The sequence below is a fragment of the Vigna unguiculata genome, chromosome 7 (assembly GCF_037176805.1).
Source record: "Vigna unguiculata cultivar grain cowpea cultivar isolate G323 ecotype 2 chromosome 7, ASM3717680v1, whole genome shotgun sequence".
Taxonomy (NCBI): Eukaryota; Viridiplantae; Streptophyta; class Magnoliopsida; order Fabales; family Fabaceae; genus Vigna; species Vigna unguiculata.
In genome coordinates, this window is record NC_140798.1 from 14,034,953 (window position 1) to 14,053,694 (window position 18,742).

At 36.2% G+C, this 18,742-nt stretch overlaps 1 protein-coding gene across 3 annotated transcripts; it reads right to left on the minus strand.

The window, feature by feature from the left end:
* Positions 1-10,341: 10,341 nt before the first annotated feature.
* Positions 10,342-18,015, minus strand: LOC114190550 (receptor-like serine/threonine-protein kinase ALE2). Of its 3 annotated transcripts, none has more exons than XM_085675426.1 (9): positions 17,512-18,015; positions 15,205-15,294; positions 15,030-15,128; positions 13,994-14,362; positions 13,643-13,909; positions 12,427-12,816; positions 12,110-12,350; positions 11,216-11,808; positions 10,342-10,530 (listed from the first exon to the last, which is right to left on the minus strand). In XM_085675426.1, the coding sequence occupies exons 1-9, from the start codon at positions 17,579-17,581 to the stop codon at positions 10,523-10,525; spliced, it is 2,127 nt and encodes a 708-aa protein (XP_085531552.1). In that variant the 5' UTR covers positions 17,582-18,015; the 3' UTR covers positions 10,342-10,522. The 3 variants fall into 3 exon arrangements, with proteins under 3 accessions (XP_085531552.1, XP_027935286.1, XP_027935284.1); XM_028079485.2 differs by lacking the exon at positions 10,342-10,530 and adding an exon at positions 10,537-10,677; XM_028079483.2 differs by lacking the exon at positions 10,342-10,530 and having other exon boundaries at positions 10,932-11,808; positions 17,512-18,013.
* Positions 18,016-18,742: the final 727 nt, after the last annotated feature.

Here is an 18,742-nt window from a genome sequence, read left to right on the forward strand (position 1 = left end):
ATTAAATAAAATTGGAATCACAATAAATACTACATTGAATCATAAAACGATTTCCCAAAAACGCGGGAAAATTTTAAAAGAACATAACTGGTACCATACATAATCTGAATGTACCATATCGTTATATACAACTGATATTAAAATTCAACATCAAAATATTTACATCAAAACAAAACAGTAGAGTTTCTTTCAAAATCCCAAGTAGCCCATGCTCTCCGTCTCTAAGCAGCTCCTGACTCACCTGTCACATCATCTGCTCTCGGATAACAAATTATCTGATCATCGCCATACATACACAGATAGGGTGAGCTATGCACAAAACAATGTAAACATATATATAAAGAAAACATAAGTATAAATATGTTTCCCAACCCAAAATAACATAACTAAGTTCATAATTTCCAAATCTCCCAACCATGACCTCATAGTCCTTCATGAGTCATATGCATGTATTAGGTCTTGTGACTTCCCTGTGCTCCCACGAAACTAACTCATTCGTGGTCCAATCCTATGAGCCTATCCCGCTCATAGTCCTGCCCTACAGACTCCTCGCCTGTAGTATAAACATCCAAGTCTCACACTTGGACCCTGGCACGCACGCAATCACCATACTATGGACTCCTCGCCCGATAGCAGCCGACGGGAACATCACAGTTCCTTGCCTATCGTCCGCCCGACACATGCAATCACCATACTAAGGACTCCTCGCCCATTAGTAGCCGACGGGAACTCAACCAGTTCCATGTCCATCATGTGTCTAACCACCGAGCACATCTCAGACCCCTATTGGACTTAGTCCTTCAAGCCCAAACATCACACCACATGCATAAACAATCTAAACTTGGTATAACAGCTAAACACACTCATAAGCACATAGAAACATAGTAAATCACATAAACTCGCTTAAGCTAGGACCCCTCGCCCAAGCTAGACCCTCAGTCTCGCCTAGGCTAGTCCACGTCGCCTGAGCGAGTTTAAATCAGCCACAACCTTCACGTTATCTCGCTTAGGCGAGATTCCCTCGCTTGGGCGAGCTGCACCATCGCTCAAAGTAACACCCACCCCTCACCTAAACGAAGAACCACTTAACAATGTCATTTCACATCGCGACCTCGCTCAGGCGAATGTCTCTCGCCTGAGCGAGACGGAGTCGTTCAAAACACCAATACTTCTCGCCTGGGTGAGATATCGCGCTCAAAAGCACCCAAGTTTCCTTGTGACCTCGCTTAGGCGAGCTGTCCCTCGCCTGAGCGAGACTAAGTCGCTCAACACCAAACCAAGGTCACCTGGGCGAACAACGCGACCCAAACCAGACGTGAGGTTCTACAACTCTCGCCAAGACGAGATGGACTCGCTTGGGCGAGACTTGCAGAGTTCCTTCACTGTCACACACGCATTTTACCCAAAACAGTGTCAATTCATACCCAACAATATACCACCAAACATGCAATCGATACTAATCTAATTGTAATGGCAAATAGCACCCAAAACCACGCTTTCCAATCCCAAATACAATCAGAAATAACCAAGATTATCAAAACCCTTATCCCACAACCTATTACACATACTTAATCATGCTTCCAACCCCAAATAACTTCCAATTCACAACCACAATGCATAAGGTACGAATTTTACCAATCAAATAGAAATCAATTGAGACACCAATGACTCAAAATCACAACACATAGCAATTTATTAGCATACTCAAAATACAACTCCCCTAACCTGAAAGTTTGATTAAAATTGGAAGAAAAATGAGATTTCCTTAGTTCAGCCCCTTTTTCGCACCCAAACTTCACCTCTCAACCTCAATTTCGTGCTCTCTCTGGAGCAGCTCACCACAATTTCCAAAACCCTTCCTTGGGATTGGCTTTAGGGTGGCCTTAATGACTATTCAAGTCCTTTAGTGAGTGATTTTTCAGCACCTCCTACTGCTAGGTTTTCTTTACCCCTTCACATTCATGCCATAACTAATAATTAGCAAAACAAATAAAACTTATGCTTTACCCCACCAAGGTTTGAACCTATGACCTTCCACTCCTAAGGCCAAAGCACAACCACTATGCCAAATCACATTTGATGATATCCTCTAACCTAAACAGTTTACATCATCCATCCCATACTCATACGTATTATAAAAAGGCAATAATAAAATAACAATACATAATTGGCATACATAGGACTCAAACCTAAGTCCTCTCACACAACCAAAGTACTCTTAACCACATGAGCTAGTACTTTTCCACACCTTATTAAACAACAACAATTATCACAAAGACGCCTTTTACCTGCATTTATTAATTAATTAATTATTTAATTAATTAATTTTCCCGGTCTTACATGACACATGGTAAGGTTCACAGATTTAATTAATGGAAAACTAATGTAATCGATTAAAGAGTATAGCTACATAAGGGATACATAGTCAATAAAGTATAATAAATTAAGACGAGTCATAATCAATTAAAACAAGAAGCAATTTTAGTATTAGATAATCATATATTAATCAATTAAAGTGGACCATAATCAATTAATTTGTGCAGAAGCACATATGATGCATGTATTTCAATTTGAGCATGAATATCTAGTAAGCCTACTTCATTTCTGATTGTATAAAATCTTTCTCATGCTAAGGGTTCGGTAAACACATCAGCTAGTTGATTTAAGGTGTCTATGTACTCAATTTTGCACTCCCTTTAGGTACATGATCTCTAATGAAAAGGTGTCTGACCTCGATATGATTTGTTTTAGAATGCAGGAAGGGTTCTTGGTTAGATTTATAACACTAGTGTTGTTGCATCTGAGATGAATATGTTCTAGATAGATGCCATAGTCTTCTAATTGGGTTTTAATCCAAATAGATTGGGCACAACAACTACAAACAACAATGTATTAGGCTTCAATGGTTGAAAGTGCCCACTAGTGCTTTTCTTACCAGTTTTGTAGATCTTAAAGTCTGAATCACTATACCTAGTTAATAAAATATTTGCCCCTCTAGGATACCACAACCTAAGGATTTGGTTCCTTTTAGGTATTTTAAGATTCTTTTAACAACAATTAAATGTGATTCCTTAAGGCATGATTGAAATCTGGCACACACACGAACATTGTGCACACCTTTGTATTTGGTTTGATCAACATTCTTTCCAGATTCATCAGCATCTAAACAACAGTTTATAAACATTGGGGTTGATGATTCTTTGCAATTGTCCATTTGGAACTTTTTCAGCAATTTAGTGTAATATTTTGATTAATATATAAAGAGACCATGTTTTCCTTGTTTGATTTGTTAGCACAAATGATTTGGTGCTTGAAGATTAGATGAAGATATATAAAGACATTGCATTAGGACGTGATGAAGCTATGATACAATTCAATGGAGATTGGCTTCATCAAATTAGGGGAAATTGCTCGCACAAATGATTTAATGCTTGAAGATTTGACGAAGATATATGAAGACATTACATTGGGATGTGATGAAGCTATGATAAATTGATGAAGAAGTGAAGACTTGGAGACTTGAATGTTGATCAAGCTTGGAATGTGTGCTAAATTTGGGTTTCACATGAAAATCACAAAGCTTGAAGATTGGTGCTCTTAGTGTAGACAATTTGGCATTGTATAAATGTTTAGGGTATGGTTGGTGTCTTTTAGCTTGTTAATTGGGTTTTTAACATGTTAAATGGTTTTCTACTATAGTTGTATAAGTTACATGGTGCCACCATATTCTCCAAAATAGACTTGAATTATCAGTACAATCAAATTAGAATTAAAGAAGGTGATGAATGGAAAACCTCTTTCAAGACTAAGTTTGGATTGTATGAGTGGTTAGTCATACCTTTTTGGCTTGACCAATGCACCTAGTACCTTCATGAGACTCATGCATCATATGCTTAAAGACTACTTAGGCAAGTTTTTTGTGGTCTACTTTGATGATATTCTCATTTATAGCTTGTCAAGGAAGAAGCATATGCATCATTTAAAAAGTGTGTTAGAGACCCTAAGGAAGAAGTCCTTGTATGCTAACATGGAGGAATGCATTTTTGGAATGGATCATGTGATCTTCCTAGGGTTTAAAATCAATCAACATGGGGTCCATGTGGACCAAGAAAAAGTAGTGGCTATCAAGGAGTGCCTTACACCCAAGAATGTGAGTGAGCTTAGATATTTTCATTGACTAGCTATCTTCTATAGGACAATTGGGCCAAACTTTAGCACAATAGCATCCCTTTTAATGAGTTGGTTAAGAAAGGTGTGGGCTCCAAGTGGGAATTGATAAAACAAAGGCCTTTGAATCTTTAAAAGAAAAATTTATCAATGTACCACTTCTAGCCCTTCCCAACTTTTCCAGGACATTTGAAATTGAGTGTGATGCACCAAATGTGGTATTGGGGTCGTGCTTCGTCAAGAAGGACACCTCATAGCCTACTTTAGTGAGAAGCTTAAGGGTAGTCACATTAACTACTTCACCTATGACAAAGATATTTATACTCTTGTGAGAACTTTGCAAACCTGACAACACTACCCTCTTTCCAAGGAGCTTGTGATCCATAGTAATTATAAATCCTTAAAGTTTTTGAAAAGCTAAGGCAAGTTGAACAAGAGACATGAAAGATGGGTAGAGTTTCTTGAACAATTCCCCTATGTGATTAAGCATAAACAAGGGAAATCCAACATAGTGGAGGATGTGCTTTCAAGAAGGCATTCCCTTCTTTCCATGCTTGAAACCAAATTTCAGAGTAGTTGATGGAATCATGCCCAAGACCTTCAAAGAGATCTCAAAATGGACATGATTTTAATCGGTTAAACTCTTAGAATTTGACATGTAATTGATGCACATGACTAAAACAACATGGATTAGATGCTCAAATCAAAATTAAACTCAATTTAAAAAAATCACTACATAAAATGAAGAAGACTCAAACAAAAGTGCAAAAGCACACAAAATGACACATAGGAATCATAATTAATTTGTACCGAAGGATTCAAGAAGATGAACAAGTTGAACCATCATTCAAGCATATAAACTCAAAATAAATAGTGGAAACAATAAGACATCAAAGGAATCATGAAGAACAACACAAAAATAAAGATGGAACCGAGAACTTAGCTCAAACCCAAGACAAACATGGTTTGATTTGACTCTTGACACCACTTGATGAGGCTCCAAATACATGAATTGATGGAGAATGAGAGCTTCATTGGATGAGCAGCGTGGAAGCAAACTTGGAGAAGGATAACATTCAATATCTCAAAAGTGTTTATATATGAGGTGGAGCTCTCAATTTATAGGAAGTAGAGCTCCAAATTTCATCCACACTATTGGAGGAAAAATTCAAATAATTCAACACATGTTTTCTAATAATAATTGAATCATATTAGTTAGCATGAAAGATAAATTGGTTGAATGGTTGTGCATTGACTTGATGACAATCATGGTATAGGTTCGAACCTTGGAGAACCCAAATTAAACTCTATTTTGCTATTTTTAGTTTTGGCTTGAATTTGAAGGGTTAAAGGACACCCTAGCAGACCTAGCAGCCAAGGATGGCTGAAAAAACAGAAGGTATCAAACAATTGAATGGTAATTAACATTACCATTAATCTTTATTTGTGTTTTTGACAATTAATCATCATTAAGCCTCCATTATAAGGCCTATTAGTGGTAAAAAGGAAGGTTTGGTTGGCTGGCATTGGAGAGGGTACTGTGAGGAGCAAAAATTCAGAAAGAAACGTGTGTTCTGAAGTGATAGGGGAGCTGAGATAGGAGAATAAGTTGAGAGGAAGCCATTGGTGATCATTGGAAGCTTTCAAGGAGTCCAATTTTAAGCGAGGAAACCAGGTTAGGGGAGTTAATTTGGTGTGTTTTATATCTTGTATATGTTTTCGTGCTATTCTGGATTAAATGGATTGTGAAAATTGGACTTTCGTTGAAATCTGTCGCGTTTCTGGAAATTTCCAGAAACTGCCTGGCGGCGTTGAAGGTCCGCCAGGCGGCTCATGCCTCCAGAACCCATTTTCTGGGTTTTCTACTATGCACTGCCTGACGACTAAGTGTTGTCCGTCAGGCGACACCTTGCCCAGTTCTCTATGATTTTGGTATTTTCGTGATGTGGGGGCGCTTGAGAGTGATTCTTCTGATACGAGATTAATCAGTATGACAAATTATTGTCTGTAAATTTGTAATTGGTGGACTATTGCATGAACTTTTACTTGAATTGGGGATTTAGGGTTCATGTGGGATGGGAATTGAAAAACGTGGATGATCTTTGTGATTAGCAATGTTGATGTGGAAATTGAAGTTAACATGATTAGATTATGAAAACTGGATACTGTGTGTACGTGAAAGCATGTCAGTTTGAATGTGAACTAAAATGGGGGTGTTTGTGAATCTTGCTGGATTGGGTAAAATGTGGCAGAACCCAATATTGGCACGAACTGCCTGGCGGCACTTAGGTTGCCGCCAGGCGACGCATCAGAGTAGAGGTTGCTTGGCGATGTTTGCTGCGAGTTGTGTTCTTAGGGAGTCGCGGGTGATTTCTGTGAGAATTGGATTAGTGGTCAGGGCTTTCCTCTTTAGAATTGGGTGAGGGTGAACATTTTAACACGTGTGTGTGTACTAAGGATCATTTTGTGGTATGACTTAGGTGTAAATGAAATTTGAGAAGGGTACTGTAAACTGTAAAATTGTATTGGGGCAAATGGGAAGGGTTACAACATTGATATTTTGTGAATTGTCCTAAATCGGTGAATAAAGTAAAGTAAGCTAAGGAATTGAAATTACTTGGTTGGGCGTGAAATACTTGTACATATGTAGTGGTGGTTGCCGTGTTATGTTCTAAATGCTATGATTTATGTGTGAAAGATGCATTGCAATTTTGGGTCCTCTTAAGATCTGTGAATAGTGCCAAAAACTAGTAGCATTGCGCTACTGGTATGGCGCCTGGCCATGTGGGGCGAGCCGCCAAGCGATAGGGCTCTAAAGCAGTGGCAGTGGCCACTGTCTGCAGGAGGCGCCTGGCGGCAGGGTTGTGTCCGCTAGGTGGTGACAGAGCTATGTGGCTCCTGTTGTTTAGTGGTGCCTCGCGGTGGGGGTTTGGTCGCCAAGCGGTTTGCTTCCAGTTTCCGACTAACGGTGTATAGGCGGCGCCAGGCGGTTTTGGTTACTGTGAAATTTGTTGTTGCTTTGATTAGTGGACTTGAAGGACTAAGTTCACTTATCTTTGTGTTTGGGCTTGATGGACTAAGTCCAATAGGTGTTTGGGATGTGCTTGGTGGTGGGACGCATGATGGGCATGGAACTTGTTAGTTCTCGTCGGCTACTAAGAGGCGAGGAGTCCTTAGTATGATGATTACATGCGTCGGACGCACGATGGGCAATGAGTAGTTTTATTCCCGTTGGCTGCTATTGGGCGAGGAGTCCATAGTATGGTGATTGCATGCGTGCCAGGGTCCAAGCTAGGAAGGCTTGGATGTTTTACTACAGATGAGGAGTCTGTGGGGCTGGACTATGAGCGGGATAGTTTCGTGGGAGCACAGTAAAGTCCCAAGACCTAGTTTCATGCATATGACTCATGAAGGACTATGAGATCAGGGATGGGTAATTTGAAGTTGACACATTTGAGTAAAATTTATTTCTTGGGATGGGTGTCATATTTATTTTATATTTATATGTGCATAGCTCACCCTATCTGTTTGTGTGTGGCGATGATCGGATAACTTGTTATCCAGGAGCACATGATTTGACAGGTGAGCCAGAAGACGCTTGAGTTTAGAGAGTGGGAATATATGGGCATTTTAAGATTTTGATCTTTTGATCTTTTTATGTTTTTGAACATTAGCTATTTTAGTTGTTTTATGGTTATAATAAATTTTTTATTGCGAATATTTGTAATGTATGCGATTCCATGGTTTTAATTTTCCCGCGTTATTGGGAAAGTACTGTTATAAATGAGATTTGACCGTTAATAATTTGTTTAATTATTTTATTATATTTATTATAAAAGTAATATTTTTTAGGGATGTTACAACAAGTGGCACCTCACATTTACCATGCTTTGCACCATGTGCTAAATATGTTAAATGTGTGGTGTTAAGAAGATAGTTCTCGACCTAGCATTTAAATTAATTTAAATGCTAGGTGATTTTCCATGATCCAATTTTAATGTGCAACTCAATTATTTTAAGTAAGGCCTAAATACAAGGCTCAAATTAAATTGATGCTAATGTACTAGGCCCAAATAAATTTGATCTTTGTATAACTCTTATTTGAAAGCATGGTTGGACATATGTCATCAATCTTCCTCTGTGTTCCAATCTTCAAGAGCATTCATCAAGCCAGTCAGATCTTGCCACTTGTCTAAAAGTCCTCGATCTGGGTCCCAGTAAGAACACATATAAATACTTGGATCTCAAAATTTTCATACACAAATTATTCCTAAATTAAGAAGCAAGTAAAAAAAATCAACTTAACAAACATCATCAACCTTTTAGATGGCAGAAGCGAGGAACAAACGAGTGGTACTCATAATTTAATGTGCAGTAGAAATATCCAAAACATAACATAACATAGTCCTTTAATGTGCAACATAAATATCCGAAACATAAGAATTTTGCAGCAAACCATTACAATCTGTCAAACACATTGCTTACTAAAGAAAAACATGGATTTTCACAGCATCCGAATTGGGGAACTCGAACTTACATCAATGAATCACAACGACACCTTCAACTCCAATTGGGGAAATATCGAAATTAGAGTTAGGAAATTTGCGAATTAGGGCTAAAAATTGAAAATTAGGGATGGAAATGTCGAATTAGGAATGAACCTATGTCGTGGTGGTAGCCCTTCATCAGAATCACCGTTATCGCGATGTGGTGGCTCTATGTTGTCCTCGTGGTGTAGTCGTATCGTGGCTCTGCGTCCCGTCACCATTGCGCTGTGGTGGTCGTGTTGCCTTCAACACCATCAAGGTCTCACGATGGACGAAGGAGAAAGATGAAGGAGAAGAGAAAGACGCAATAGTGTTGTGAATGCAGAGAAAAGAAGAGTGTTTTCTAATGACTTCGCGATAGTGTAAAAGAACTTCTTTTTTATGCCTTAATAACACAACAACACTTAACACTCATCATTGTTTGACCACAACATACTGTGCAAGTTTATTTTTAAGAAGTGCGGGTCACAAGTTGGGTCGTTTTTGCCTACGTGTTGGCCCGTCAGGTTAGCGGGCCAAGCCGGTCGAGTTGGTGCATGTTGACGGGTTGCGTTCTTTATCCTGACCCGATTTTTTTGGGTGGGTCAGTGGGCTGACCTGTGGACCGAACCCATTTTGACAAGCCTAAATAAGATATTTTTGGACCTATATTTAATATTGAAAGAATTTAATCATCATTCTTTAACCATAACTTGAATTAGCAAACATCTTAAAATTGATTTAAAACATGAAAGTTCTTATCATTTTTGTGGTGAATTTTAATTTAAAAAATGAAAAGTAATTTAAGAATAATCAACATAATGATATCAAATTCTTTAAAGTCATTTAGCTTTTTTTTAAAATCACGTTAAACATCAGTGTGAAATATTAAGATACCTTATGAAATATTATCATTTTAACTAGGTTAACATCTTTAAGTTTTGTTAATCACAAGTTACTACATGAAAAATCTATAAAAGCAGGAAAAAAAAATTTACAGTAACCATGAGAGCAAACCAAAGTTGTGCAAATAATAACCAACCTCCAAACAGTTAAATGATTTCCATTAAAGAATGAAAACAAATACGGAAAGGTAAAGCATCAAATTAAAAAAAAAAATGTCAAGTCCATTAACAAGATCAATGTTAAAAAAATCTCAATGCATTTATTACTCTCTTAAACAAGTGTGAAAGACTTTAAAATCAATATATTTATAAGTATTAAGAGCCTTCCCCCAACGAATTTTCATTCTCCACGAAACAATGTCAAAATTATAGAAAAAGTGACACCAAAAAAAATAAAAAAAATTTATTGGAAGGATGATCATCAATTCAACTTTTCATTTAGCTGCGTTCTATATAACTATAAAATAATATTAAATATTTATACTAGTGTTGCATTTATCAAAAAAGTTTTACATTTAAGATTAATTATGTCTCGGGATAAATTAAATGATCTTATTTTAATTTTTTTTATTAATTTTTTAAAATTATTGATTATGGTTTCTTAATGATTTAAAACACATAAGAATATTTAAATGATTAGAAAAGCATCAATTTCTCATACCCAGTACAAAAAAATCTCAAACCCGTTCCTCCTTAGAGCTTTCGGTTCTATTAGGGATTTGCTTTACAAACGCAGCAACTAATTACCCAAACAAAGATCCAACATAGATTTTCCTTTATTAATAAGAAGACAGCTGTACATTGCTTAGAGAACTTGCAGTATTAGATTGAGGGTGAAGAAAAACAACACGAGATTTAATTCTTCCCTGACTTGGCACCTTCTGACAAAGGAACGAATGAATATTTATGAGAGTCCCACTTGAGTTAATGATCTGCGGAACCAAAGAAAATACTAAAAGCTTTATTTCCTGAAAAAGACCAGATACCCTCCTTATATCACATCCTATTTTTTTACTTAAAGCCTTTGTGCAGTTGATATGGATTTCTATGACAGTATTTTCACACAACTTTCAGGAAGCCTGAAGAATGAAAAAGAATATATAAAACAAGTGAGAAAAAAGAGAGATTAAAAAAATGAAAAAAGTAACAAGATAATAAAAAGGGGAATTTTAAAAAATATAAATAAACATCCAAGTAAAACAATCATAGTTGAGTTGTATACCATATACATTCTATACTTGCTGTATGAGTTGAGATTGAAACTAAAATAACATTTAAATAAAGTCTAAGATCAAGTAATTTTAATCCCTTTTGCCTTTTTTCTCCAAAGAAATAAGTTTAACTGTTTGAAATCTTGTATAATTAAATCAATTCAGAATTATAACTGAAATTTCTCCTTCCCTGGTCTAACTCTAAAAATGTAAGGATTTGAGGACTTGTTTGAAACTGTACATTTCTGAAACGCAAGAATTGTGAAACCTTAACCTATTAACCATTGATAAATATTATTAAAACCTAAACCCAGTAAGTAACCATCAATTCATCATTACAAACACGCTTGGAAGGGAACCACATGATCACTGCGACTTCGAGTAAGCTTAGCAAAGGATGGCTTACCCCGGGCTGTTCTCAAGGGGCCTGATCTATTCCCGTGCCTGATTGGCAAAGATGTCTCACCTGCATTCAAGCTTGATGTTCCCTTTTCCATTTCTAGTACACCAGAACTGTACTCCATAGTGATGAGGGAAGATTCTGGTCCATAAGTTAATCTCGGGGCTACCCATTCACCATCCAACCAACTGCTATCAGAAAACACAAGCTCACCTCCAAAATCCGATTCATGCCACAAAGACTCCTTCTCACTCTCGTTGGTGTCGTCGTTGTAGATCAATTTAAGAGCCTGCACAACTTCACCCATAAAAGGCCTTTGAGTGACCTCCGGGTGTACGCACATGGAAGCAATAGCAGCCACCTTTGCCATCTCATCCAAGTCACACTTTCCAGCCAAAAATGGATCCACCAGCTTTTCTAAACCTTCTCTGCATCTCAACAGTGGTCGAGCCCACGTTACAAGATTCTCCTCTCCTTCAGGTTGAGACATGTCCACTGATTTTCTGCCTGTTATAAGCTCAAGCAATACAACACCATAACTATAAACATCACTTTTAACGAGTAAATGGCCTGTCATTGCATATTCTGGGGCAACATACCTGCCAAACGGAATAGTAGAAATGGTATAAGTTGAAGGCTACGAATATACAATGGCATGAAAAATATAAGGTCAATCTAGAGTCGAACATTATATTAAGAATAAAAATCTCAGAGAAAAACTTTATGATGTTGATTGATGATGTTATCTAGTGTTAAAGAAATGGAAAAACCATACAGCATGAGTGTACCAGACACACACAGGACCACCCCCATATGCTATGGCAGTTAGGTTCAAACCCAAGCCGTGAAGTGGAACTCAAAACAACGCTAAATCTCCATGGACAAAGTCTTAGAACTTACCCAAAAGTACCCATGACCCTTGTAGAAATATGACCATTTCCTTCACCCACTTCTCTGGCTAATCCAAAATCAGAAACCTTAGGGGTAAAGTCATCTTCTAACAACACATTACTAGCTTTAAAGTCTCGGTGAATTACACGAGGATTGGAATCCTCGTGTAGATAGGCCAAACCTCTTGCAGATCCAATGGCAATTCTTTTCCGTGCTTCCCAATCCAGAGGGCAGCTTTTCTTGTCATCACCTTCAGGATCATTAAGAAGAAGTAAATTTGATTGATATAGAAAGGCATTATAATTGAACAAAAACTAAATAATTACCATGCAAATGAGACTCAACACTGCCATTGCAAACAAACTCATAAACCAAGCAACGCTTTCTCCCTTCTATGCATATACCAAAGAGTTTCACAAGATTACGATGATGCAAACGGCTTAGCATCTCAACTTCTGTAATAAATTCACGGTCTCTATTCTGATCATTCCTTGTTAGCAGCTTAACTGCAACTTCATTTCCATCATCCAATGTCCCAGAATAAACACGCCCAAATCCTCCTTCTCCCAAAACTCTCTGAGAACTGAATCTATCTGTTGCTTTCTCAAGCTCAGAGAAGGAAAATGTTTTAACGGAGAGAATAGAAGCAGCAATAGTGGACACAAGGGACATAGATCTTGAGCTCATAATTCTGCCTGACAATATAAATTCCACGCCTGCATAATCCATCCATTTATCTCTTCAACTATGAGACAGTTTACATAACAAAGTAAATGATCAAGACTCAAGAGTCCAAGACAACATAAAGTGGAATTCATTGTCTTGAAAATGAAAAATGTTGACTTCACCAGTCTATTTGATTGCAGGTATATTCCATAACCACCAAAAGTGAAGGGCATCTCACTAACTTATTGATCCAATAGGAATACTAGCGTCCTTTTAGTAGAAAATATGATATAAGGATACGTTACTACAGGTCCTAGACTACCAGTCAAATTATCAATGACGGGCCTAGAATCCTTGAGGGACAAGCAGAGGCCCACCAAAGGATTGCCTCCAAAGAAATTTTTTCTAGTCAGGAAGACTACTCGACTAACCTTTGGAAAGCAAGTGATATCCTTTTGAAATACTAGTTATATTGATGGGGATAAGAATCTGTTTTACCATTATTATATAATGGTCTTCATGTAAATCACAAATATCTAATTTAGTTGTGAGACAAAATTAACTACTTCATAAGCTAGGCAAACCTTTAAAAGCCATTGTAAAACAAAAATATTTTTACAAGTACTTTTCAAAGAAATAGAAATGACTAGACTAATCGTTGGCACATAGTAAGCAGAACTTAGTGAACCGATAAAATAAAGTTGCAAAAGGAACTGTACTCAACCTAACAAATGATATTTTAGGCATCAATTCAGCTAAGTATAATTTACAATAAATTGCTTACCAATCAAACAACAAATTCTTCCAATTCTATATAAGCATCTGAAAATGATTTTATGAAAATATTAACATACACAGTAAAGTAAAAAGATATACCAGATCTCTTATTTAGATATGATGTGAGTGAAGAGCTGATAGCACTTGATGAGCTCCTAATTTTCCACCATTTCAAAAAAATGAAAAATGCTCCAACCAAAACTAAAAAGAGTACAGCAGAACATAGAGAAATAATGAGTATGGTTTTAAGAGTCAATTTCTCGTGCTCACGCATGAGGGAAGCGGTGATTGGGAGAAAACCACCGGTATCACTGGGCAGGGGACTACTCCCAATTAGATATCCAGGTGGCAGTGCTGATGGAATACCTGGATACCAACTGCATCAGTCTCACGCAGTAACATAAGATAATGATAAAGTAAAATGTCATTAGAAAAAAATGAAACCACTACCTGGATAAGCAACGTACAATGTTGAATAATCACCAAAAAGGCTCCTATTTAGATGAACTTTTTTGTGGCAAAACCTCTCATACAACAGAAGTGCAGTGGTATTTTCAAAATTTTCCCCAAGTGGAACCAAGTCAATATCAACAATGGTTCTCCACTGATTTTGATTGTCAGCACTGACACCTATTATCCTCACTTGGCTCTGCTTCAAATATGTTCCAGATGCAACTTCAATCTCTAACTCAGTAGTGACTGGAAAAACAACCATAGGGGCTACACCCAGTACTAGTCTGACTTTCATGGGAAATATACAACCACAAGGTGAACCAAAAGGAGTTGCAGTGAATGGATCAGTACAGATTTGGCTACATGCTGCCAGAAATTATTTTGTTAAGTGAGTGTATGGCTTTATGGTATAGTCATGTTAGATAACAAAGACTGGGCTATTTCACAGAATTGTGTGCAATTTAATAAGAAAAGGATTGAACTCATCACTCATGCCAAATGAAACTTTGAATTTTCCATTATAGAATATTTAGTTCCACTCCAGTGTATTAAATATTTACTAAACCTTTCAGGCCAACCATACCTTAAGACAGCAGACTATGAGAATCTGAAGGCTTATTGAAATAACATTGAGAAACTAATACAATCCAAAAAAATTTTCTTTTACCCCATTGCACTTTTACCCTTACCTAGTGAAGAAAACATCAAATATTGTAAATATATTAATTTAAAAAAAAGTACTCAAGCATCAAACAAATTAGATCCGAAAGATTCTTCCAAATAATCCGAATTTTGACATCATGCCTATTTACACTATCTCACCATGTATGACAGTATCATACATTAAAAGAATCAAATTTTTATTCCCTTCACCAACACACAGTACAAAATACAGACGTAGAGAATTATATGAAAGAAAAAAGGACTATAACTACAGTATTGCCTGAGCAGAAAAGCAATTGAGATTTTAGAAATAGCCCCGACCTTGGTAAAAGTGGTAGCAGAAGAAGAGTGTATAGCATTCAGGAAATACCTGGGTCTTTATAAGGGGATGGAACCACAGGATAAGGTTTCCCACTGTGGTGATGATGGTCATAATGAGGAAGTTTTGGTCTTGGAGTCAGAATAGGACCTACATAAGAAAACTAATTCTTAGTCTCGTAGTAAACATGAAGTATAATGACTTGTTGAAAAATATGACAGCTTACCTTGAGACGGAGATTGCTTAGAAGGTTTAAGTAACAACATTTTAGCTCGTTCAGATGAAGCAAATGGGACATTCATAGAAACTGAGTCCACTGCAAGAAAATCACCTATCAGTGTTATATATAGCAGCATAGTTAAATTTGCAGAGAAAACGTCATAACGAATCTGTTAAAATCATTTACAAATAAATGAATTAGTCACACTCCTTCTCAAGTAGCCACCTCTGCCTAGTAGGCAAAAGACTTTTGATTCCATTTAAAATCCTCTCCATGAATTACAAAGTGATTTGGTATGGACTGGAGCTCAAGTATAAAAGTAGTAGTGCATAGGATTCATTTAGAAAAAATCTATCCAATATCGGAAGGGTTTTATACTACCATCTTATTTAATTAAATCTGAGTTTAATATTTTTCATGATCAAGAGCCTATACATTATGGCATATCCTCTAATATCCTTTTCAATGCTTTAATGGAAATATAATGAAGTATAAAATCTCCAACTGTCAGGTACACAACCCAACAAGATGGAAAACGATCACAAAACACACTTATGAAAGGAAATTGTATAAGTAACTGGAAGATCAAGGTGGCCTTCTCCAAGAAAATTGAATAAAACATGAGAGTATGACACATAATTACCTTCCAATTTTAAGAAACTTAAGAATAAGAATACAAGAAGAAAATGAGAAAGTTTGTTCATAGGCAAATCTAATAATTTATATATATTCAACAGCCACTGAGAGAAATGTCTGTTTACAGTTCAATCATTAAATACTCCAAAAGATGAAGCATTTTAAACATCATGTAACCAATGTCAAAAGATTAACTTATAATAGACTCTATATTTGCAAGGACTAGTGTTATTGAATACAACGATATAAAAAGATAGATTTCCTACATTAATTCACATTTAAATTTTCAAGTATTCCAGTACTAAGTCATTGGTCTGCATAAAACACTATAGGGCAGATGTTAGCGAATGCATTGTTCAACTTATACTTCTTTGACTGACAAAGGTCGCACATGACCGGAGAAGGAGGAAATTGTATGTTGACGAAGAGAAATGAGCCAAGATACAATGTGTCCTAGGCTTCACTAAAGAATAGCAGACACTATCTCATGTTCAACTGTACAGCAGATTCTGACATAACAAGACAGACTTACAAAGTACATGTACAAGTCTTCTCCTAAAGTTCCTAAATGAAAAAAATACAAGGTGAACACATGCCACATTAAAACAAAAATCACAAAAGATCATCGCAATATGTTTTAGGCCAAATTTGAATTCAAATGGAATCCCTGCCCCAGAATGTATGACATTACATTCAGATCAATTTTCTCGGACCTAAGCTTACCATTTTCAGCAACAGATGTATAGGTTAAATTCTCTCTAATACATTCATCTTTAATCCTATCTTATGTCCCCTCTTCCAACTTAACATCTCATGACTTCTACGTGCAACTAGTAGGCATAAACAGTGATTTCATTTTAACATAGTCAATGAGAAGCATGCTAGAAATGCTTTCTGACAAATTCTCAGACAAGTGGATGAAGAAGAAGCCAATGTGATGAGAGATGGAAAATGAGCAGTAGGACCAGATAAAAGTGTAGTGGAATGCAGTCATAGCATTAAAATACTCAATGATGTCTGCATGCAAAGCCAATCCACACAGAGCACACTACTCTATTTACAAACATAGAATTAGGTTTCATATGAGAAGCAAATATTATCTAGAACTACCGAATAATTAAATATACAGCCGCCAGTCTAACAAGAACTACATGTAAGAAACACTAGAAAGCTGCTCAAGATGGAATAATTAAGAAGAAAAAAATTGACCAAAATGTGAAGAAACCAACTAATTATTAAACATAACGTGAACTCCCAACATAATCAATAGTCATAATAACTTTCTACTACAGTTTAGGTGCTGTCAACATGAACCCATTCAACGACCATCGCCCTATAGTGAAAATGCACTAGGTAATAGCTACAATTCACCAATTTCATTGTCTGCCACATGTTAGCTAATGTCCAAATGTTAGCTTGACATGCTACGGCTCAACCTCAACAAATTAATTTTTCAATCTTCTTAGATTTCCTTCCACTGTTATACACTCTCCCTGGTGTAACCATTCAAAGACCCTGCACAATTGAAAACCAACCTTTCTCCAAGAAATTTCACGTGGCAGAAAATGACAAAGGCTCGTGAGATTATTTGTTCGTCATTCATGAGAGGAAAATAGTAACAGCATGCGAATTGATTAAGCAGCGTAAGCAACTGGAAGGAATCATCATGATTGATACCTTGGAAAGAGAGAAGCATCAAATGGAGGAGAGCAAGGATGAACATGAAGGAGGTTGACATCAAAATCATCGTCAGTACTGGAGCTCGCGGAAAGTCGTTATCGTCCAGCAGTTACAGTGTATACAGAAGCTGGGCGTAGCGTGAGGATACCGAAGGAATCATCGGCATGTGGATTGGAAAACCTAGAGGAGAGAGAAGAATGTAGAAGACGACGGTGGATTGAGGAATGCAAAGCTTCTAGATCCCAGAAATGCAGGAAAGAAAGGTATGAAGAAAAAATGCCGCATGTATGAAGAAGAAGAAGAAGATTGTTGAGGAAGAAAGGTATAGAGAAAAAAGAAAAATGGTGGAAGAGGAGAGAATTTTGTTGAAATTGTGAGTAAATGGGTTTAAGCAATCGAAGAGAGTTGATGGAGTAACACAAGTTTGTGAGTAACACAAGTGTTGGAGCCATAGCGAGGAGGATGGGTTCACCAAACGACAGATGGAGAGCCGTTTCATGCGTTATTTGAAACAGTTCTACTACTTCTTTTCTTCATAGGGTGACACCATTCCATAGAGAGAAGTGATCCAGTGTGACGCAGCATCATGGAAGTAGGTGGCCCCCTTCTCAAATCAAAATCATCCTTTCCATCTAATTATGGTTTTGCATTTTTTTTTAGTTTTTCAACATTAATTTCAAAGAACATTAATTACTCGTTATTGTTGTTGTCTTTATTATTTATTTTTATATTTGTTTTAATCTTAATTATGATTTATAAGTTTGGAAACTTTCGATTTAAATCTTAATAAATTTTTACAATTTAAAATTTTTTTAATTGAGTCTACACTTTCCTTACATGCGGGTGTTAAGTTAATATTATATTGCACTCATTTTTTCATAGATATTATTATATATTGTTAAAAAAGATAGACGACAAAATCTTTTTTAAATATTTATTATATTTATCAAAAAATATTTTTTAAATTTAATTAAAATTAAAAAATTAAAAATATAAAAAAAATTTATAAAATATAAAATATGTAATTGTAAAATTATGAATATAAAATAATAAAATTTTGTATTTTCATAGTTTCACGATTTCTTATTTTTATAGTTTTTGTAGCTAGTATTATAATTATATAATTTTATATTTGTATATTTTATAATTTCATTATTATCAAATTATATATTTTATAAGTTTTATAATTTTGTAATTTTTTATTTTTGTAATTTTTTAATTTTATAGC